Source organism: Lichenostomus cassidix, chromosome 10, assembly GCF_008360975.1.
Source record: "Lichenostomus cassidix isolate B80296 chromosome 10, HeHo_3.0, whole genome shotgun sequence".
NCBI classification, from domain to species: domain Eukaryota; kingdom Metazoa; phylum Chordata; class Aves; order Passeriformes; family Meliphagidae; genus Lichenostomus; species Lichenostomus cassidix.
In genome coordinates, this window is record NC_139491.1 from 10,310,809 (window position 1) to 10,334,811 (window position 24,003).

General features: G+C 38.4%; 1 protein-coding gene across 6 annotated transcripts; it reads left to right on the top strand.

The window, feature by feature from the left end:
- Positions 1-1,877: 1,877 nt before the first annotated feature.
- On the top strand, positions 1,878-23,711 carry CEP152 (centrosomal protein 152). 6 transcript variants are annotated; one of them, XM_085070579.1, is made up of 27 exons: positions 1,878-2,015; positions 3,164-3,286; positions 3,983-4,083; positions 4,296-4,362; positions 4,595-4,939; positions 5,416-5,584; positions 6,279-6,419; positions 7,336-7,475; positions 7,763-7,963; positions 9,368-9,515; positions 10,157-10,248; positions 11,069-11,232; positions 11,816-12,020; positions 12,770-12,862; positions 12,989-13,119; positions 13,294-13,422; positions 13,566-13,701; positions 14,363-14,542; positions 15,044-15,316; positions 15,771-15,884; positions 16,163-16,813; positions 18,211-18,382; positions 20,543-20,624; positions 20,711-20,817; positions 21,569-21,725; positions 21,999-22,102; positions 22,222-23,711. In XM_085070579.1, the coding sequence occupies exons 2-27, from the start codon at positions 3,200-3,202 to the stop codon at positions 23,217-23,219; spliced, it is 5,187 nt and encodes a 1,728-aa protein (XP_084926705.1). In that variant the 5' UTR covers positions 1,878-2,015; positions 3,164-3,199; the 3' UTR covers positions 23,220-23,711. The 6 variants fall into 6 exon arrangements, with proteins under 6 accessions (XP_084926705.1, XP_084926707.1, XP_084926708.1 ...); XM_085070580.1 differs by lacking the exon at positions 1,878-2,015 and adding an exon at positions 2,269-2,402; XM_085070581.1 differs by lacking the exon at positions 15,771-15,884.
- The last annotated feature ends 292 nt before the right edge of the window (positions 23,712-24,003 follow it).

Below are 24,003 nucleotides of genomic sequence, written 5' to 3' on the forward strand. Positions count from 1 at the left end.
CTCAGCAGTTGCTGGAAATCTTGACTATAAAAAATACATTCTGTTCTTTTGCCAGTGTTCATGTTAAATGGGACACTGTAGTATGAGCTCTTTTCTCTAGAAAACAAGAAGAGAGGTCATATACAGATAGTATAATGTAAAGAGCCACACTTAGAGCCTACTAGAAAACATCTTTATTCTTGTCCTCAGCTATTAGCCATAAAAATACATTTAATTCTTTGATAATAACATTATTAAAATACTCAATTACATATACTGAAGCAGTGAGAAGCTTTAAAACATTGTCAAACTTCACAATGTGCTTGACATGACTTTATGGAGCAAGCAATGAAGCAAAACCAGCTACTTCTGTGGTATGTCAAGGGGAGAGAAAGACCTGCTGTTTTGATTTTTGCATCAAAGCTGAGTTTTTTGACAGGTCATAGAAGGAAAATGTGCAGAACTCCATCTCTATTTTTAGTACCAATCAAAGTTACTCAGGACTTAAAGAATAGCATTTGGAGCTGTGATAGTAAGAGATCAAAGTTTTTCGACTTTGCCAGTCAAGATGCTGACTCAGGGACTTTTTCACTTCGTTTTCACTTTACCAGTGAATAATAACAGCCAGAGCCAGTATGTGATGTTTGAATCACAGTAGAATGCAGTCTGTGTCTCTCTCTTTGAATATCACTAATGTAAAAAGTTTAAAAGGCCTGAATCTTTGTTCTGATGCTCCTGCATATTTTTAAGTGTTTGAAGCAGAACTGTGAAGGAAAAAGGAAGGAAAGAGAGATAATTGGGTGCTAGTGCAATAAAGAAGTATATCAAAATCTTCTGCTGCAACAAAAAGCAGATAATCCAATTACAGATACAAGTCAAACACAACATACATGTGCATTTTTCTAGAATAAACTACAGTCATTCTGAGTTTTTGGTTTCTAACATTTGTGTGCTTTCATTTGAGCTATTAATGTTGCTCTGTTGCCCAGCCGTCTCGTGTAAAGTGCACTGTCAACTCCTCTGTGCAAGTCTTAGAAATAATCATGCAAAAAAAGAAAAAAACGTTATCTGAATTTCAGAAAGTTTCTAAAATATTGTTCTTGAGAAACACAACAGGAATTGTCAGACACATTGAGGACCTTTTTTGTTCTTGTTTGAGTCATTTAATGCCTGTGAAAATGCTGAGGAGAATTGGTTAACCTCTGTTCTAATGGTTACTAGAATCCTCTGGGGAAAATGTCTGATTTCGCCTATAACATCACATTTACAAGACATAACACGTTCGTTCCTTTTCAAGCTTATAAAAATTTCACTGAAACACACGAACTCTTTACTCTCATCAATAAAAGATGCTGTAACAAATAAGCCAAAGGCCTCCGCTCCGGGGTCCATTCCCGCTGTCCGGGCTGAGGGCGAGGCACAGACGGAGCTGTTACAAACAGAACCAACTCTTTGTCACAACTGCTCCCTGCCCGCCACTCTGCGCAGTAAATCTGTTGTTCTGAGGAAGTTTAAATTGTTTTAAGAGCGTGAGCTCCCGAAGCAGAGGGTTCCCGAGCAGCCCAGCGAGGGCAGCCGGGGGAAGCTGCTGGGACAGGAGCGCTGCCCGCGCCTCCCCTCAGCGACACCGTGACGTCACCGCCCGGCCGCGCGTTGCCAGGCGACCGCCACGTCCCGCTGCGAGATGGCGCCGCTGCCCGCCCGCGGAGACCCCGCCCCTCCACAAAACGCGCACTGCCACTGGTCGCCTGGTTGGCCAATCAGCGCGTCAGGCGCGTTCCCGCGACCATGCGCGCCTGCTTTCAAACAATCGGCGGGGGCGGGGCTGCCCTCCCGCTCTCCCGCGCGGCTGGGCGGGCTCTGGCCGCCGGTTGGTGCTCGGAGCCGTCAGTCAGCGCGGCTGGGCGGGGCTTTGACCACTGACTGGCGCCCGCGGCTGTCAATCAGCGCGGCGGGCGCGGGTCGGGTGTGATGCGGAAGAGCGGCGAGCCCGCCCCGGTGGTGGCTGTGGAGGGCGGGTGGCTCCGGTGCCTCCGGTGAGTTTTGCTGTTCGGACCGCGCTTTGCCGCCTTCTCCGGCCTCGGAGACCCCGCGGGAGGCGCAGCGAATAACGGCAGCATCGCCCTTGCCGGCGCTGCGCCGCTCCCCTGAGGGGGCTGAGGTGGCTGAGGTGGCGGCCGAGCTCGCCTCGCGCCCCCGAGCTGCCCCCGGCCCGTCCTTGCTCGGCACTCTGGGGCTGGTCGCGGCTCTGGCCGGCTGTGCCTTCTCGTCCGGCTGCCTCAGGTCCCGAGGCTGGGAAGGGCTCTAAGCAAAGGGGAGACGGTGGGTGGTCGTGTGCGGCTGATGCGGTCTGGGGGAAGGTGACGCCTCAGAGCCTCCTGTGAGGGGCCGCGGGTGTTACAGAGGGTGCACAGAGACGGTAGGTGCGTTGTGAGGCCTCCTGCCAGCTCTGCTGTAGAGTTTCCTTGAATGGCAGTGGCCAAGAAGGTCCTTTAAACGTGATTAAGTGACGTGGAAATAATGCTCTTGTAATGTTACATTATACTTAGCGAAGACTTCAGTATATGCTACACCTGTGCTTAAACGAGTATCTCTTCTTCAGGGAGTAACTAGTAACCAAACGTGCAGCAGCACTTACACAGAGTATCTGCTGTGAGCTCACTGCTCAGGGTAGAGAAGCCCTTGGGAGTCAGAGTCTCTTCATTAAACAGTGAAATTCTTTCCTGAAGTGATACTTTTCAGATTTCTGTGATACATATCCTATTTTTCTTTTTGGAGCTGTAATCCAAATGCACAAGGAACGTAAACACAAATATAGAATGTAGTTATTCTCTAGAAGAATACGAAGCTAGATGTAAAAGTGGACATAACTATCGACGTGTATCACATCATATGTCTATCATACAGTATTAGAACTTGCAGAAAATAATGTCTGGTTGTAAGTGAACTTCAGAAATTATATAGTGTCAGCCTGTGAAAAACCCAAATAATTGTTTTAAATGCTAAACTCTTAGAAGTGAGTAGGCTTGGATATATGAGAAACATTATATAAGTAACGTGCAATGCCTGTTTTAAAAGTTATATTTCTGTGTATGGTGGGCTAAATAATTTAGGCAAAGAGGGTGGTGCTTTTTAATTCTTTTTGTATTTTACTCACGCGTGATGTTTTCCTGTCCTGTGATAGGTTTTGCTGGATACACAAAGTCATTACTAGAAAACTATGTCCCTTGACTTTGACAGTGGAGCTCTGCAAACTCAGCACGAAGATGAGGACTATGACCAAGAAGATTATGCAAGAGAACAAGAGGTGAAAAATAATTAAGTAATTTATTCTGAAGACTTGTGTGTTTAGTTTCTTCTACCTTTTAAGTGCTTAAAAAGAAAGAAAAAGGTTTGTACAGTCTTTGGTAAGAGCGAAAGAGGGTGCAGACTGTGCCACTCTTGCAAAGCATAAAAAGTAAAGAGATAAGCTCAGGTGTGTTTTAGTTGTGGTGGTATTTTTCTCTGTTTGTGTCCAGGGGCTTGGTCCACAGGAGACCTTAATCTTTGCAGTGAGGACTTCTTGGCTGTAGTGATACTGACTGGCAAATTCTTACGTGGGTTTCCATTCAGACTTCTCAAAAAGATCATGCTTTGAATGTCTACTACATCTCTGGCCTAGAATTTAGAAAGGAGAAACCTTGGCATGATTGGTTCGCTATCAGATCATCCTTCAAAATGAGTCTGTCCTGGGATATGTCTACCAGGTGGCATTTCCCTTACCTCTTTTTGATGCAGCTCTTTTCTTAACAAGGGTTTGGCAGAAAAATCCTTTAGTTGGTAGTCTAGTGTAGCAAGCATTCTGTGGTATAAGTCTCTTTGTAAATTCCAGTTTTGTGAATTCTTCCTTGGAGGAAGAAAACAAGGATTTAGTTCAAGTGGCCTACTTTGCCTATGTTTTTGGGCTGAACTTGTATTAATTCTTCTGAAGAGCATATAATGAATCTTGTTTGTTCTGTTTCAGTTGCAACAACTCCTGACAGACCTTCCCCATGATATGCTGGAGGACAGTGGAGACCAACTCTCCAGTTACTCAGACTGTAGCATTCAGGAGACTGAGGAGCAGTAAGGCATTTGGCACCATTTTTTTATTATTTACGTTGTGCTATCAAGAATAGAGCAAAGTCTCGGTTGAAGAAGTGTGTAAAAACAATCCAAATAAAAGGGCAGCTGTAGTGCAATTTGCAGTAAACTAAATGTCCCTTAATTTTAGAAAAGATGGTTTGTTTTTTCCCTGAGATTATTAGTACGTAGTTAAGCTGCTTGTGTCTCTGTAGGTCACATGAGTCTGGGAAGCATGATGGAAGATGGAATGATCATCCATTGATAACTGATCCTCCAAATGTAAGCATGTATGAGCAGGGGTGTAATTTGTGTGAACTGCTTGTTCATAATAACATGCCAAATATTGTTTAAATTCATTAGAGAAATACCTTTTGTGTGGGTGACGTTTTGGTATTTATTTGGTATTTATTTGAAGTATTTCTAACTTGAGGGCTGGTATTTTCAAAAAAACGAGGGTGGGGTGAAATCTGCATTTTGAGAGAGCAGTTCCAAACCTCTTATCAATTCACAGGGCTATGAACAAGGACAAAATCTGTACCCTGAACAATTCTTGTGTGACCAGCAAAATGATCACGTTGAAAAACATGGGAAGAATTGGAATGGCTTACATAATGATGAAGAGAAAAAACATCTATATGATGTTAAAGAAGATTACTGTGGCCAGAATGGTCCAGGTGATCCTGACGATGTGTATCTTGGTAGAGATGGCTTTAACTCTCCAAGTTGCTACCAAGAGAGCAATGTGTATCATCTTCCCGAAAACTTCAGGCCTTTTACAAATGGCCATAAGCCAGAATTTAACAATCAGCAACATAAAATTATAAATTTTCCAGATGATCCAAAGGAACATATTAAGGTATGTCAGAAGCTGACATGTTTTTCTGACTCTTGGAAAATTTCATGGGTCTTTAACTATTGGTAGTAATATTTTTAAATGCCTTCAGTCTTTTACCATCAGTTCAAACAGTGATGGGAGGCTTCTGTAGCCTAGTTTAAAAAATGAAACGTTAATAATTGGATTTTTATATGTTCAAGCTATGATTTTTTTTTCCCTCTTGTTGCCTGTGTAGAATTCCATGAGGTAGAATGAATATGATTTACTTAAGTGAGTGCTACCTCTTTTGAAGTTAGCACTTCACCACTCTTCTGAGGAGGAAGCTTTCATGAAAAATTCTATCACTTTTAAATGGTGTGCTGGATTGGAGCCTGAAAATGAAGAGCAACTAGAACTCTTTTTAATGTTAACCTATAAAATGAAGAAATATTTTCACCGAGGAAGTCTACAGTTGTGATTTTAATTTATTTCCTCTTATGTATATATTGTCACAACAGCAATTTGTTGCATCTGATGTTGTCAATGGCCAATCACCAGAATCTTACAAAGTGACTTATAAACCATACCAAAATGGCATTCATCAAAATATTCCAGGAATCCAAGAAGGAAACAGAAGAAATGAAGTGTTTGAAGATTTGCAACATGAATTCTTGGGCAGTGATGAAAGTAAGTGTTTGCTGGGTAGACTGGAAATAAACTTGTGTGAAAAGTTCACGGGAAATCAGTGATAGAAAACGTGTTGATTTCAGTAGTTTCTCAGTAAGAGGACAACTGAAAATATGTTGATGTATGTAATATTTATATCTAGAAATTGTATATTTTTGATCAGGGTATATGAGTTTCCAGCTATTAAAAATGTAGTTTTGACTGATGAGACTGAAAGAAATTATTTCTCCTAGTTTGGTGTGACAGCTTGCTGACACTTTGTCTCTTTTAATAATACTGGAAAATAAGTACTTTAAAAAAAAATTATTTTATGGAAGATACCTTACGAAGTTGTACTCTGAGTGATGCCACTTTGGGCTTTTCTGTTAGGTGCACTTCAAATGACAGAACTACTTCATTGGACATCTTGTAAATTTGTAGTGACCACAAGTCTCTTAGTTCACAGCATGTAAACTTTTATCTGGGTTTGCTGTTAAGTTGAAATTGTGTTGGTAGTTTCCACAATCTCTCAGCCATTGCTGCCAGAGCAATTTGTGTGATGCAAATCAAAGGTGGATTAAAAAAAATAAAGATTTTGTGCACCAACAATGAACTTTGGACTATGAAAAAAAAGTATCTTGGAGTAGGAATTAAAACTATTAAAATTTCCTGCTATCTGTTCTGACATGTCTGCATGCTATTTGAAATTTGGCAGATTCTTCAGAAAATATGCAGATTCTTCAACTTCAAGTTCTAAATAAAGCAAGGGAAAGACAACTGGAAGAACTTAATGAAAAGCTAGAAAAGAGTGCACAGCAGATTAGGTATTTGAATCATCAGCTTTCAATGGTCAAAGGTAAAATGTTTTATACTAATTCTTAGATTTTATTAAGTAACTTTTTAATTCTGAGACTTTGATTTAGAAACTGTCTTTGAAGTTTTTATCATACTTAAAAACTTGATTTGGGACTCTATGCACCTAATCTTCCAAATAAAATTCTCTGGATGAGTAGCTGACTGCATGACTGTCTTAAAATTTACTTTATTTTCAACACCACTGTTGTTTTCTGGAGTCCCCATGTGTCAGGCATCACAAATGTGCAGAAAAGTGAGAAGTTTGCAAAAGTAGTCCTTTAAAAGTCAGACAATATTAAAAAAAACCAAAACAAAACAGCCAACACCAAAACACTCAAACCCCCAGCAGGAGAAGTGGACATCTGTGAATACAATTGGGTTTTTTGTTTTTTTTTTTTTTTGCTGCTGTCTGGTTTAACAAGCCATTTCATAGACTGTATGTAGAAAATCTCTTTCAAAGTTTATAAAACCTGTGGTGGAGACTGATGATGCTCATAGTTTCCCATTTCTTATAGGAGCAGGCAAAAAGGAGCAGTGAACTTAGAGTAAGAATATAGTTTTTAGAATGTAAAAGAAGCAAAGGAGAGAGAAAACTTCAACTGTCAACTATTTGGCTGTGTCTTGGCTGTTCCTCCAGAGGACTCTCCCTTTAAATGGTGTAAGGGTGCATGTGAGGTCCTCCTCCTGCCAGGATGGGGCTTGTACCTTCAGAACCCTAGTGGAAATAGTATACTGGAGTGCTTCCTGCTGCCAGGAGACAGTGGTTGCTGGATGGAGACTGACTGAGTGTTTCTGTTGTTGTCCACAGTATGAGACAAGAGCGAATGGTTCTGTAGAGCAGGTACTGAACAGTTGTGTTGCATGAAGTTCTTGGGTGGCTTGCCATGGTTCTGACACAATTATGTCTCTTTCTTCAGATGAAAAGGATGGTTTGGCTCTTAGTCTTCACGAGTCTCAGAAACTCTATCAGGATGCAAAGGAGCAGGAAATGCATCTTGAAGGTCAAATCAAGGCCCTTGAAACTCAAATTCAGACTCTTACTACCAATGAGGAGAAGGTACTGTAAATATTTTTAGACTGTTTATTGTGGAAGACCTCTACAGTTAAATGTGTGGTGCTTTTGCATTAGTACTAGTACTAGTCTCTTGAATGCTGCTCATGATCATTGCAAAAGCTAAATATGTGATGGGTGAATAGGATTCACTGGTTGAAAATAATTTGTATGAAAACACGGTCATTGTCAGAGGACTTTTGGCAACTCTTGCACAAAAATGAACTGATGTAGAAAATATTGGAGCAACAGTAAAATATATGTAACTAGAAGCGACTGTAATACTCCTACAGATACTGAAGCAATCCAAAGTGGCAGAGGTGGCCATGGAAAGCATGCAAAAGCAGCTGTTAGAACTTCAGCGATCAGATGCCCTCCAGCGAGCCAGAGAACAGCATGAGGCCATTATTTCTGCACTCAAGCAGAAGTATGAGCAGCAAGTATTGTCATTAGAGCAGAAACTTGATACTACAAAATCTGCACTCCGAGAGCAGGTGAGAAGTTATTTTAGGATGCTGAGTACTGTACTGGAGAGACTGTAGAGCTCCCCATGTTTCCCAAATGGTATTTCTTGACCTACAATTCTAATAACTCCTTCTGGAAGCTGCTAAGAAAATGGAAAGCAAAGTCTCAGTTTTATGAGGCCTATGTGGTGTGTCTTCATAAACATCTCCAGGCAGTTGCAAGTTCAAATTGTGAGTTTGTACACATTGGATGCAGAGGAGGCAGGAATTCATTGTCTTAGTTGTTCTCCTGAGCTTTCCTTCTGTGCACAATCTTTTTTTGAGAGTTCTGCAAATAACTCTGGGAAAGAAAAGGACTAGATGAGGAATAATGTGATATTCATGCAAGAAAAAAGCAAAAAAACCTGTTTATTGAACAGTCTGTTGCCAAGATTTGGTCTCAAAATGATGAAGGATGAATAACCACTGAACAGCAACTTTATTTTAGAAGTAAGGATTTAAAAGTAGTGTCTTTAAGATGGAGTTTGATATAGATTGTGTCACATGGTTGTAGAGCTTAGTGAAATTCTACTTGTAATGGATTCTTATGGCATACCAGTATTAGAAATATTCAAGCAATGTATTTCAGGCAGGTCTTAATAAATTGGCCTCCTACTTCATGTAAAGAAAATAAAATTACATTTCTGTAATTCTTGTTTCAACATAAATACACATAAAAATAGATGGATTGTATATTTGAAAAGGTAACCAGCACTTGTTTCTAGACAAAATGGACTGCTAAATTTTTGTCTGTTAGTACCACAACAAAGCTTGCATGATTTTGTCTCTATTGTAAAATACATGGTATTGTTTTTGGGGTATTTAAAGAGGGAGATCTCCTGTTTTTTGAGAGGAAATAGAAAAGTCAAAAGGTGTAAATACAACCTACTGTGCCTCCCAGGTCTGTGTAGGTAACTAAGTAATACCATATAAATGTCTACTTTGTATATCCTGTGACGAAGAAACTACCGTTCCTCTTTTACGGAGTGTTGGCACTTGCTAGTTTGGCTTAGGCTCAGTTAAAATAAACTGAGTTAAGCTCTGACTTGATATAATGTGAAGGCTTGATTTTTCTGCAGTAGACCAAGTGTATGTGATTAATTACAGGAGATACTTTTCAGCACATCAGATTGACTGCTGTAGGAAATATGAAATGATTCTCATCCATATATGTTTATATATGAGTACAATCACTGTCCCCCATGAAAACTAAACTTTGATGCTGTAAGAAGTGGACAGCATTTGATCTGTGATTGATTTAAATGTCCTCTACCCCTTTAGGTATCAGATTGATTATTTTTCTCCTTTGTCATGTATGTATTGACTTTTTCTATATCTGAAACTGTTCTAGATGGTTAAATGTTTGTAACATGAGTAAAAATACTCTCTTCCTAGAAAGAGCTTTGCAAAAATCTGGGAGAGCATGTTAAGCAACTTGAAAAATTGCTGGAAGAAACCAAATGTGAAAAAACTGAAATAATAAATAGACTGACAAGAAGCCTTGAGGAAAGCCAAAAGCAATGTGCAAATTTACTGCAAACAGGTCAGCCTTTTACTCATACCTTATTTTTCCTTGCAGAAATGTCTTCAGTTTGTCAAAGTATGAAGTTGCATATCAATGTTTTTATGGAAGTGGATTAGTCACAGACCATTTCCAATGCAGTGGATTAGTCAGACTTAAAGTTAAGTCTAGACTAAGATGTAAAAACCAAATAAAAATAAAAACAAGCACCATCTCCAAACCCCAAACAACAGTGATTAAACTTTTGTTTTACACATATACAGCACAAAATATGTATGAAACCTTGTTTCATACTAAACAACAGGGTTTGGGAGCAAGCTGCTTAATTTTGTGTTAAGGTGCTTGACTTGAATTGCCATTCTAAATCCAAATCTCAGTGAGACTTGTTTTGGGAGCTGGAGGCTGATTATTGGAAACCTATATCGTACAACAGATTGTGAAATATTTTACAATTTTACATATATTTTGCCTACATTTACACATTGAAGTCTTTTGATAGTAATGTATTTAGTAGCTGTTAGCAAGTTCAAGGAAATAGAAACAGTAATGTGTACTGCCAGAATCAACATTGCTATTTTTAACAGAGATCTTTCTTCAGATTGCATAGTCTTTCTTTCATATTTACAACTTGCTCTTTTCCTCTCTTTTCTCTCCTACAATAGGCTCAATGCAGGAGACAAATCAATTACGGTTTCAGTTGCAACAAGCTCAGTCTGCACAGATGATAAGCAACAACATGAACAAGGCTTTGCAGGTTAAATAATTTTATTGAATATTTTACATTTGCATAAAGTGTTTTCTTTTTCATTTAATTGTCATTAACTAAGAGGCTGGTGGTTGAAACACTTTGAATTTTTTTGGGGAACAAACACATCATCTTTTGACTACTTCATCTCCCAGTGTTGCATGTTGGACTTCCTCCTTCCCCACCAATTAAAGCGCAGTGGGGCAACTGTATTGGCACAGATCTGATCCCATACTTCTGTCCAACCTGCTTTTGGAAAATAAATGGATGTAAATTCAATGTGCTGGGAGTCTTGTAACTTATTTAGGAGATACCGTGTTCTGAAATTTGTCATTTGTCAGCAAAAGGGAATGCTAGAAAGTCCGCTGTAAAGTATGAGTGGAAGTCTGTGTTTCCAATTCACTTCATATATTTGATTTAAATCTGTTATCTTGGAAACTATGAATCCTACTGAGTCTTAGAGTAATAGCTCTTATGGTATGTACTTTTCTGTTGTCATCCATTTGACTATACAAGGGCAGCAAGAAAGCAGAGGAGCAAAAGAAATAATACTTCATAGATCAACTGTAATAAGAACAATAGGGAGTATTTTCTGTTGCTCAATATATTCTAAATAACTTATAGTTTTTACATATTCTTTGCTAGAGGTATCAAAAATGAGAATATAAAGAAGTTAATGCTAGACAATTAAACTAAATACAGCTAAATATACCTATATTTAGAAAGAATAGCTCCATGTATTTGTTTTCTTTGGAAGAGTTATGTGCCTGATATGTTGGCTCGGAGTCTCTCTGGTCAATGTATTTTTTTTTTTGTCTCTTCCTTTCAGGAAGAATTAATGGAACTGAAAGAAGAAATAGCTTTGTATGAATCTGCTGCCAAGTTTGGAGTGTTTTTGAATGATGTGAGTGGAGAGCGGCATATGAGCCTGGGTGATTCCTATGTAGATCTAGGAATTAAAAAAATCACCAGGAAGAAGCCAAGGTTCTGCAGGTATTGAATGACTCTTATTGAAAGAAAAATCTGAAATCCTCAAGAAATTACGCAAGTGATATGTAAAAAGAGGGTCTTACTGGATCAACATAGGGCTTTTTGATAGTTACTTGAAATACTACTTGTATTGCCAGGTAATCTGAGAAACAGAAAACTGTACTAATTCCATAAACTGATTGCTAATTGCTGCTTAATAAATCTTCAGATTTTATGGGGACCATATTGCTGTTCCTTGAATTGTATGAATTATATTTGTGGATACTTTTCTTGCTCAAAGACTCCACATAGTTACTTAAAACTAAAGCTGTCTTTTACATCAACCAGTTGAGTTGTTTCAAAACATTTCACATCATGTGAGAATGAATCTTTTGAGGAAACAGCTGAATTAACAAGTTTTCTGTAAATTAATTGCAACTTGATGAAAATGCTTTGATATTCATGTCCTCTTATGCTTTGTACTATTAAATCTTAGACATTCTGGTATTTCTGGTAGCATTGGTTGCTCTTTTCTTTGATGCCACTGCCTTTCAGATAAATGTGGTTTGTCTTCTAAATACTGATCTGGTTATGTCTTCCCTGATAGTGCAATACAGAACAGAGACATGGATAAAGAACTCTCTAAAGATGAAATTATTGTAGAATTAAAAGCTGAGCTGGAACGTTTATTGAGCAGTAATAAAATGAAGAGAAACCAGATTACTGAATTACAAAATAGTCTTAAAGATTGCCAGAAGACACTAGAGGAATACAAGCAGTTGAAAGCAGAAAAAACATCAAAATATTCAGAGGTTTGTTCTTTTATACTTTTTTAAAAGTCAGGTATCCCTAGTTTTTGGTGAACAAAACCAACATTTAAACTTCTTATGAGAGTGGATCAAAAATTTATGCATAGCTGAGTATTCATAGCAACTCGTTCTTTTGTATCTTTGGTTGAAAAGAAAACAACTTGGGCAGCCTATGTATTATTAGGTGAGGTCTAAAATGGTGACCTATATGCTTTCATTAGAAGTAAATTTCATTGAAGAAATTTGGTTTTCTTGGCCAAAAGGACCTCGTAATTTCTCTGAGAAAGCTGATGGTACCATTAGATTTTACAAATGGAACACTTAACAGATTGTCTTCAGAGGGTCTTCACTGTGTAATTTGATCATCAAGGAATCTCATTGATTGATATAGCATCTCTCTTCACCCCGTTATTGCCTTCCCTCTGTAAATTGATCAGGCTTGCAGTATCTATACATGGTGACATGATGTGGGATAGGAATACAATATATGTGACAAGTGTGCTCTCTGTTGGATGACTGTTGTCATTCAGCCTGCAAACACAGCAGAGTGTATGCTTCTCCAAACCTTCATGTGATATTGAGTTTCAAAATTCATCTAGAGCAGCAGTAATACTGTTATCTTGCACTGCAATAATTTCCTGGATTTTTTTATTTTTTTAGGTGTAATTTTATTTGATAGCTCTAACTTTTTAAGGCACTAACTGCTAAATCATTTATCTCTTGAAAGATACCATCTTAATTTTCTTTTTTAGCCTGTCACAAACTTGAATGATGCTTCTGATAATCTAAAGGAAGAAGTTCTGAGACTAAAAAAGGCTAATGAAGTTTTGCTACAGGAAGTTGAGGTAAGACAGAGATGCTGCTTATCACTACAGGAAAAGAAATCCACAAAAAACCCCTGCCCTGTGCTAAAACTTGTGATTAGAAAAGGTTCTTACAACCCACATATTAATTGACCCTTGTTTGTCCAGGCTCATACTTCAACTATTGAAGAACTAAAGGAAAATGAGGAAAAACTGAAAAGCTTAAATCAAGACCTCTGTTGTCAGATGAGAAAGATGGTTCAGGATTTTGATCATGATAAGCAAGAAGCCATTGACAGGTAAGTCTGTTAACTTAGTTTAATTTAATTTGTGGGTTTTCAGTCTGCATGCACAATCTTGTTCCAGCTGTCAGGTACAAGAGGGGGTCAATGTTAGAAAGGTATTTTCTTACAGGAAAGTTGAACCTAGGTGGTAGAAACTAGGTAGTTATTGTTCCCTTCTTGAAATCGTAGGTGTGAAAGAACTTACCAGCAACATCATGAGGACACCAAAGCACAGTTTGAAAAAGATCTGATGGAGAGGTTTGCTGTGGAAAAACAGCAGCTTGTTCAAACTTATGAAGAGACAATCTTGCAGTTAAGGTAAGACTTACAATTCTTTCCATTTTTATTGAAACTTTCATGTTTTCTTTCTGACCTTCCCTGCTAGTTGTACTTCTTTTAAAAGTGGCTTGCTGTCCTGTGAGTGTAAAGCCAATTGATAATAAGTAATCTGTCCTGTGAAGGGCTAATATAGAGGAACTGAACAAAGAGATAACTGCAGTGAAGGAATGTTACATTGGAATTTGTCGGGACAAGGACACCTTGGAAACTACTCTAAGACAGAAATTTCAACAGGAGCAACAGATGAAGGAAGAGAAGGTACAAATGGAAAAGCCTATAAACCATATAATTTTAGATTGTTTTCAAAGTGTAATGGTAATAAGTGTATTTAATTTTGTAAATGTTTGTGGAACATGGAGCTTGGAACAGATGCAGCTCTATCAGAAAGCTTATACATATGACTTAGTGGTTTTTAAATTAATCTGGTGATACTGATAAATTTGAATCATGATTCAAATTTACTTCTCTCTATATAAAACTGATAAGAAAATACTATATAAAACTGATATGAAAAAACTTTTTAAAGTAGTAAAAAGTTTTTAAAGTGGTAAACTTTTTGAAGTCTGAATTCAGACTGAGTTGATTAGAAACTTTGCTTTTCTGAAGATAGCAGTGTGCAGTGACTAAAGTAGATCATCTATCTGGATGAGCAAGTACAGTAAAGAGGTGCAGCTCAGAGTATGAGGGGAGTAAAGATGCTTGATATGAAAACTTACTTTACAGCAATAGCCTATAATAACCTCTGATATAGTATCTTAAAACATCTTTTTTTGAGAGCTGAATCTCTTGTCTAAGTGTCATCAGTAAGATCAACGCACAGACTTTAGAGAGTTAATCATGTTTCATGCATTCTCATCACTTTGTACCACAGCAGTTGCTATGCTTTGGAGAATACTTAATTTATTTATTTTTGATCTAGCTCAAGAAACAGCTACTAGAAGAAAAAGAAGTCTCCCTTAAACTTCTGAGGACTGAGCTTGAAGAGGAACACATCAGGTCTATGACAGCAGCAAAGAAGCAGTGGCTGGAAGAAAAAGAACAGCAGGTTAAAGAGGAAGTTGCACTAGCCAAAGTTCATTGGGAAAAGGAAGAAAAAGAGGTGTGGAGCTTAGATCAGGAAATTTCAATTTTTTTTGTTGTTTTGTTGTTTCTTTTCAGAAACAAAACTTTTGATTTTTGTGCTGTTATTCTGCCATTGGAAGTGGCTGTTAAGGATCTGTCATTTTAAAAGCCTCTGAAGAAGTCATTAGGTATTACACATTTCAGATTTTTTAAAAAACCCCAAACCTAGATCTTGCAAAGTAACAAACAGAATACCCTGAATATCACAGCTGCTAATATGCTGGAGTTTCCCACCCTGATCCTTGAGTGAGCAGTTATGCTTTCAATTGTTTTGCTCAGGTATCATATAGAAGTCCTTTGTGTTTTCTATCCCATAGAAGAAAGCCGTGCTGAGTCACCAAACTCTCTCCTCTCTGTGCATGGTTTTGTTCTTCTCCTCTTCACATTGGTGTGAGCAGTGTTCATTTTTTAAACATCAGTGAAATCTGTTTGTTTGGGCACTGGGGAAGATTGTCTTAAAAAATATTCTTTTCCTTAGAATAAAGAACAAGTCTTTGCCAAACTAGAAAGAGAATGGCAAAGTAGGCTGGAAGAAATGAGAAGAACTGTAGTTGATTGTAATGACTGCAGCTGCCAAACTGACCAAGTAACAGTTGTGGATGAAGTTTCAACTACAGAGTTAGAAGGGACTGTTGAAGACCAGAGGCTGCAGATCCAGAAGGCTCTGAAAGAAAATACAGCCTCTGAAGAGGCCTTAAAAGAATTTGAATTAGAATTGGAAAACAAATACTGTAAAAATCTTGCCAGCCAGGTAACAAATAATTGTTCTGTCTGCCTGGAGTCTGTGAAACTGCTGTGTCCATTTAAGTCACTTAAAAGAAAGTGAGCTCTTCCACTAACTTACTCTTAAGCTTAATAGTTGATATTTGCTATATTAGAAATAGAGTTTTGGTTTTTTTAAAGTTCTGAAAGAATTGCAGCATGTGATTTGTCTTTCACACTTTTAAACAAGTTTTGGAGGATTTTTGAACAGAACTGAGCAACACTTAGCTTTTATACCATTTTTTTAAAAATAAATTTAGTATTTGTAATTTTGGCATAATTTTTGCATCAAGAAATGCATCAAGTGCTGCTGGTCTGATTCTTTTAATATCTGTAAACGCAGGCAATCCAAACTGAAATCTGTTCTTGCACTGTTACATGAAAGTAAAAATAAAAATGTATTCAGTGGTGGTGACTGAAGCAGGTTTTTTATCTGTTTAAAGGTAGATGCAGCTTTAACCCAAGCTCATGCCAAGTGGCTGCAAGAGTACAAACTAAATCTAAAGATAGAACAAGAAAAATGGGAAAAAGAACACCAAAAGACTACAGCAAAGCAGGTAGCTCAAAATACTACTGTGTGTGTATTGATAAACAGTTAAGTCTTCCAAATCCCAAATATTTCTGAGGAATGAATGTAGACAGGGACAGAGAATCATTAAAGAAAGATGTTTCTTGTGTACTCTGGTCCACACCCATTTTTTTTTGCCTGTACAGGTTTAATTTTTATTAAATAAATTGAAAATATCTCCAGTAAATTTATAATGACTTAGAGTTATAATTTGTGCATCTATAGATGTGTGGATATGTTTATAATGACTGTGTTGTATATTTGCAGTTAGCCCTGGTTCTCTCAGCTGCTGAGGAGAAATGGAAGAAAGAGTATGAGAGTACAGAGAGATCTGGACCAAGAATAAAAGAACTGGAAGAAAAGATAATTTCTATGAGGAAGGAATTGGAGCTAAAGAAAGAGGAAATCCCTGCAGCTGTCAAAGCAGAACTAGCAAAAGCCCGTGTGCAGTGGAACAAAGAAAAGCAAGAAGAAATTCTGCAGATACAAGAGCAAAATGAGAGAGACTACCGATCATTCTTAGATGATCATAGAAACAGAATTAAAGAGGTCCTTGCAACAGCAAAGGAGGAGCTTGCAAAGCAGAAGAATGATCTCTCCATTCAGAAAGAAGCAGAAATAAAGATGTTACTAGACCAAAAGCAGCGAGAATGGGAGGCTCAGGAAGCCAAGAGACTGCAGGATGAAATTAATCGGTATGAGGAGAAGACTCTGGTTGAGCTTGAGTATTTTTTGAGTGAAATTCATGAAGATCTGGTCAAGTGCACACATGGTAAACATTCTTGGAAGGACAAGTGTTTTGACTCTCATGTTCAATTAAACAGTCAAGGCAAAGACAAACTGAAGGCTTCTTTGCAAAAGGCCTATAGAACCACAGTTTGCACAATTCTGGAAAAGAAAGAGCAAGAATGGAAAGAGGTAATATTTCTATAAATTTTAACTGCCAATCAAAAAAGGGATTTGAGAAGTCAGGCCTGTTTTCTCCCATGAAATATCCATGTAATTGTGAGAAATAGAAAATTAAACATTTCTGTTCATTTATAAGAGTACCCTAAAACTAAAAGAAGGCTAAATCAACCATTAGCAAGTGAAAAGGGAAAGGATGGGTTTAGCTTTGGCATCTTCAATCTTTAAAGAAGAGAAAGTCAGGTAAGGAGTGTCATTTTTGCACAGACTTGTAAATTAAAGAGATTATTCCACCCCCTTAAGTTTGGGAGCCTGTTGAAGGCTCCTTATGATCTCTTAGATGGACTGTAATGACAACCCACCTCAGATTTTTGCATAGCTGCAAAATCCAGTTTATAGTGGTGATTGGTTAGTGATTGTGGATCATGTTACGCTTTGTTTTCCTCCTCCTTACACAAATAAAGATGAAAATAGTAAATACTTCTTGCAAATTGCCTGCAGTAGGTCAGTTTGTCAGTTACTCAGTTCTGTCTTGGGAATAACAGTCTTGCCCATTTTATTGTGCCTCTAGGAGATCTTTTTCAGTGTGCCTGCCCAAATGAGGAAAGATGTCCTACCCTCTTCTAGAGGAGTTTGGGGCTAAGTCAAATTGTGTTCAAAAGCCTTTATTTCTGTTGTTTTAGCAGATTCCTCTTCTTGCAATGCTTATGCTTGTAGTAAGGTTTTGTTATGGGGAGCACCCCACCAGAAATGCCATTGCCACGCAGCATTTAGTAGCTTGGGAATTATCCAAGAATAAGACAGGGAAAATGTCTTGTTTTTCAAGACAAGACAGGATATTACAATTTCTTTAGTGTCAATATATTTCTGTTCAGCAAATGGGCCTTAAATGTTTTCTTGTCACAAGTCATATCCACAATGGTAAAGAGAATCAAAAACTTTTTTTCTGTGTCTTATGCACCTGCTGTTATGGATATGAAATGTCTCTTGGTAAACTGTTTAATATGCTTTTGAACCTCAAAATGTTGGTTGGTTTGAACCACGTTTCTTAGTGAAGCCTTTTTAATTTCCTAGTAATGTCTTCTCTCTTGAAAAAGCAAGTTATCTTCAACTATTCAAAAACATGGTATAGTTCTGCAATGTTAAAAGCTACTGGCATTTCCAAATAATACTCCAGATATTCAGGTAGTGCTGTTGAAGTTATTTATGCTAAGTAAAACTTCTATATCATAGAATAGGTGCTTTCTTCACTGTTTGACTTGTAATCTGTGGTTCTACTGCAGGTTTGAAGTACCTGTGTTAAAATTACTAAAGCCACTTGGTGGTCGGTGTTGACTGTTGAGTGTGGAACACTTTTTTTGCTCTGTGTTGGGTTTTCAAGAAGTGTTTGAATTGTTTTTCAATTGCAGAAATATGAAGAGTTAGTGAGTAATGCAAATCAAGAATCATACCCTTACCCACAACAGGATGCAGGAGACAGTGGGGATGTGGCAAGACCTATGTACAGTGTTGGACACCAAGCAGAAACACAAAGGAGACTGCCAAGACTGACACCCTTGCAGGAAACTGGAACAGACAAAGGTATTGTGTTTGATCTTAATCTGGCAGATTGCATATCATCAAATAAGGCTTTTTATTAGCAGTCTTTAATAGTCAATGTCCTATTGATGACCCCAATGCAAAGTTAGTTAATTAGTGGATAGTTGGGTGATAGAGGAAGATACAGTTCTGACTGTAAGGTTGTTTAATATTGCATAAGCTAAGTTAAAGTTGTAAACTGCAACAAGTGGTACTGGTCTCCAGTTTACTGATTTAATGCTAGGCTTTGAGGTTTCGTTTTATCAAATGCTAGTAGCCTTCTGCTTTTTAAAGCCATTCTTCATGAGTGAAGAAATAGCTGTCACATCTGCTGGAGATGTATATATTCTATGGAGGTTGTTAGCACTAAAACCTTTGGAGTGTATAACAGTTCATATGCAAGGCAGTGTTGGCCATGATATGCAGGGCATGGTCTAAACTATGTCTTGTAAATGGGTAATACTAAATCAGAGCTTCGAAGATTGAATTATACTACTTGCTCTTGACATTACACAAGACAAGGAATTCTGCACTCATGTAAAAGATGCTATTGTGTCAAGAACTTGCTTGACCTGGCACAGTAGTCTTTTCTGGTTCTTTTGGTCAAGAATGTAGTTGAAAAAATGTGAATCCCTGGGTGGTGTTTCTCTCTTTTTTTTGTTTTTGCCCTTCTTCCCTTTCCCCCCACTTCCTCTGCCCAGTATGTACTTCAGCATTGTAGCTTTTCCCAAGGCTGTCACGTGTACTATGGCAAAACTTGAGACAGCGTAGATGGGAAAAACTTCATGGGAGGGACAGATCTCCCTGGGGCTTTCTGTTTAGTTTGAGTTCTTACGCAACTGGAAAACATAAAGCAGCAAAACCCAAGAGAGTTTTTGGCTCTATGCCTGTAGTGTGGCCTGAATTCCTTCAACACCAGCATAACAAACAGTCTATTAACACAGAACAATACCAGCACTGCAGTGCTCCTGGCTCTAGAGCGCCCTGGCCTGGCTGTGGGGAGCAGTCATTGCTCTCCTGGAAGGATCCCAGTCTTTGTGTATCCCTTAACCAGACTCAGACGCGTGTGAGGCTTTCCAGCTGGGACAGCTTCCTTCAGCTGACTTCAAAAGACCCTGCTTGGCTGTTGTTTAAATTTTTTTTAGTATCTTTTGTTTTTTTTAAAAAACATCATTTAACCTGCAAGTCTTTTTGCTGACTGAAGAACTCAGATCATCACTGATGGGAGTGCACTGAGGCTGTGAGGGCTGTATGAGTTGCTAGATGCTGCTGCACCTTCTGGTACAGGGTACCAGCCTCTTGTGATTAGTTTAATTGGGCTAAAATGTTATATGCTTTCCAGTGAGAGAAGGACTAAACAGAACAATGGAAATAGGTTGGGCTTGATTCTTTTGTTTTGGTCCCATGTTGATGTATAACTTCTAGCAATTACTCTTGTATGTCAGAAATGTACAAAAAGGAACCTTGGGTCTCAGGAAGATTTGTGCTGCAAACACTGCTGCCAGGAGCTTGAAAAAAGAGAGGCTGTGTGCCAGGACTTGAAAAGAGAGCTAGAAATGGCCCACAAACATCTTCAGCTTGCTGTGAAGGAACATGAAGCTAAGTCAGAGCAAATCCAAGTTTAAGATTGTTAGTCACCTAAAGACAACTTTGATTCCCTCATCTGTTGCATCTTTTGGTTTTCATTGGATACTGGCTTTTGGTTATTAACCTAAAAACAAACAAAAAAACCTCACCACAACAAACCAACAAAACCAACCAAGTTTTATCTTGTGTCTTTCTATCTTGAAGGCACAATTGCTAACCACAAATTCGTAATTCTTTTCCAATATTTGGCAAAACAACCCTTGTTGGTTTTTATCCTGTCCTTTCTCTACAAGTATACTTGATATCTCAGAAGTCCAGCCTCCAGCATGGTGTTAGTAATAGCACATGAAGGCTTTAAGCTTATTTAATTATTGTATGAGATGACTTTTATAGTCAGACTTCATTAAAGTGTGTTGGGATTGATTCCTATCTGCTTGTTACTGCAACAGCTGTACTGCAACTGATGATGCTTTGGGACATTGAGCACTTGTACCAGAAGCAGCAGTTATTACATAAACATTTCTTGAACTTGAATTTAGAGAAATGCGGTGAATTATGGTTCATCTTTTTTAATAGAAAATGAGAAGGTTCTGGGAGCTCTAAGTGCAGAAAATTCTGAGATGAAGACTAAACTGAAAGACCAGGGATCACCACCAAGGTATTTAAAAAACTAAAGAAGATGATTTCTTATTTTCACAAGATATAAGTTGCTTTTTTGTGCAGTGTGATGTGTATGCATTTCAGGTCACTGTCAAGGGAAGGCATTTCTAAACCTTGTGCATCCTCTGACTCTGTGAAAGGTCTGGAAGAAATGCGTGCTCACTACATTAAAGCTGTGAGCAAGATTAAGTGTAAGTACTAAAGTCTTAGCTAAAAATTTAGTAGAGGAAAATAATTTAATTTGTTGCTTCTTCCTTCAGCCAGCTTGGACAGGAGTCTGACAACCAAATCACATGAGAAGTAAATTTTTCCATTTTACTAGAGTAACTGTGAGAAAGGGAATTGTCACCCTAAATTCAACGTGCAGTTGTGATGGGTGGAGCCTTGTTACACCATCCTTGCTTTGTTGCACTCAATTACATCTTTTAAAGTGGTCAAGTTTATTTTGAGATGTTACTCTTCCAGAAAAAAACCTACCTAGCCTGCAGCTTGTCCTGAGAGAAAACCTGCTTTTCTCTTGTGCTTCTCTGCCTTCTGGCTTAGTCAGCAACCTTCTGGCTGAGGAGAAAGGATTAAGTGTAGCGCCAGGTCTTACCTGAGTGTAGCAGGTCCCCAAATTCCAGCTGTGTGGTCGTTGAAAAGTTTCTAGACCCATATTTGGCCAGGCAACGTTCCTCCCAAATCCCTGTGCCTGGTGTTTTCTATTGCTGCTTAAGATGCAGAATCAGACAACTGAATTCCTTTCTGATGCTTCATATTGACCTGCTGTGGTTTGCACTGGCATTCATCCAGTAGGCAACACTTGCCATGAGGATTTGGTGGAATGCAGGTAAATCCATGCCCTTGCTGACTTGTTCCAGGTCTGCTAGACAATCCCAGTTTGTGGTGTTGGCTTTTTCCCCACTCTGGGGGAAAACTGCTACTAATGAAGTGTGTTTGTAGGCGATATGCTTTGTTATATCCGTGAAAGTAAGGAACGAGCTGCTGAAATGATTAAAGTGGAGGTTTTAAGAGAGCGCCAAGAGACAGCACGGAAAATGCGCAAATACTACTTGACATGCCTTCAACAACTGCTCACTGATAATGGGAAACAGGAAGGGTAAGTTCAAGTATGTTTGGAAATGACTGTTGGCTTTGGAAAAGGTGTGTAGATCTTAGTCTGGTGTTTGTCCACCTTAGAGCAAACAGTGCCTGGCCTGAAGTCTTGCCAGTGTGTGCATGTTGGCACAGGGTCACTGCTGAGCTGTCTGGCACACCATTCTTTCAGAATTCTCTGACTCTCAGTAATGTTGCTTGGAAGTAAAATATAGAGTTGAGTTACCCTTAAACTTGTTTTTATTTTTTTTCCCGTATGTTCTGCAATTCTTGACAGAGCTGAAAAGAAAATAATGAATGCTGCCAGTAAACTTGCTACAATGGCTAAAGGACTTGAAACGCCTCTTAGGCACATTCCCCAGTGCAAATCCTCCTGCTCAGGTATGCTGGGTTCTGTGGTCTTGTCTCTTCTTGATCATATTGATTTAATGCATAGTAATGAAAATGCTTTTCTTTCCAGTATTATTGTCAAATATCTATTTCTTTCCCTCCTCTCCTAGCTCTACGTTTGAATTCTCATCCTGGAGCCAAGTGCTCCAGAAGAGATTGTGTGCTTCAGACTAGGTCACACCATATGGAAAGCAAATCACGTCATGAAAGCAGTACTGAAAATGCCACTGATAAAGTTGTCCAGAAGTGTGCACCACGTGACTTGAGACCGCAGTTTGATGCAACGCAGACCAAAACTCAGTATGTGCTTCATGAAACAGTGACTTCAGATATTCAGAGCAGGAATAATTCTCAAAATCTGGATGGTGCTTCTAGAGGTGTTCTACCAGAGTGTCATCCAAATGAAGATGGAAGAAGAGAAAAATATGGCCCTTTTGGAAATGTAGGGAAAGGACCTTTGTGTGCTGCAGGTAATGATGATGCTCCTCCATCTGCTGGTCAGGTAATACTACAAAACATGCAAGGACCCAGTGCTACAAATGGCCCCACCAGCTCTGGGCCAAGTCATCATATGGTTACGGGCAAGAATAGAAGAACAGTCTTGAAAGAGGATAAATGTATGCAATCATGTGGACAATGGAAAACTAAGTCTAGGAGAACTCAGGAATTTGATTTTAGAGACACTCCAGAAGGAGATGAAGGGAGCAGCAGTGAATGGAGTTCTGGGAATGGAAGCCTGAGTCTGGATTGTGGTGAAATGCCTCTCTTGTGTCCTCAGCAAAACGCCAATACTAATGTTCAAGCACAGACTGTGTACTGTGAAGAGTTTCCTCACATCAGGTCATTTTCCCCTGCAGATGAAAATGTTACTTCTTGGAAAGACATTTCTAGTGGCAATGGCAAGATTTTCAGTACAAAAAGCAGCACAAAACTTTACAGTAGAGACCAGCAGATAACAAATCCAGAGCATCCTTCATTCTTCAAGTCTGACAAATCAAATTCATCTGTCTCACAACTCAATGCATCACCACATTCAAATGTAGGAAAATGCTGCAGCAAATGCATGGAGAAAAATGGTGTGGGATCCCCAGTCTCATCAGCAAGATAGTGGTTTTTAATTAGCCCACTTTCTAACTTGAACCAATACCAGCCATGCTCGTTTGAAGAAAGAGATTAACATGATGTTTAAATAAAAGTGATGATTGAGGAAAATCTACTCTTTTCATTTTGTTATCAATGTTAAACAAATTTTATCAAGTTTCTTGAAATATTAATGCAGACTTTTGTTTACCTTTGTAATAACAATTTCATAAATGTTTATAGTGCACTAGATACAGATTTATTAAATAGAATCTATTTTTATATTCAATTTAGCTTGTGGTGCAGTGTTTATGTAAAACAAAGCGACTGTAACTTGTGGTCATTTTTTAAATGGTTATCAAAATTCCTTCAGAGTGTAATGAGAGATGTTTTGGGATTTGTTTGAAGTTAGTATTTTAATTGACTTTTCCATTTTGAAGGACCCCCTGTAAGCCTCTGTTTGTGTTCCCACAATAAAAGCAAAAATGCTTGCATTTTTTCATTAAATTATCATAACAAATCACATTTCAATTACTCTTCCCTTTGGTACAGCAAAAAATAGCTCATACTGGGCATAAGAAAGGTATCAATTAGAATGACCATGTTCTGTTGGTGTTTCTTAAATAGTATAGGTTATGAGGATAAACTGAAGATGTAATAATGGTCCTCCTGATGCTTAGAAACCTCCTATTTTAAAGGCCTGCTCACATTTTAAAGAGAATTGCAAAATGCATCTTTTTACCTAGACTTTTTCTCTTTCTTTGGGATGGCATTTCATTTCTGTTGATCCTATGAGGAGCCAGAGGCATTTT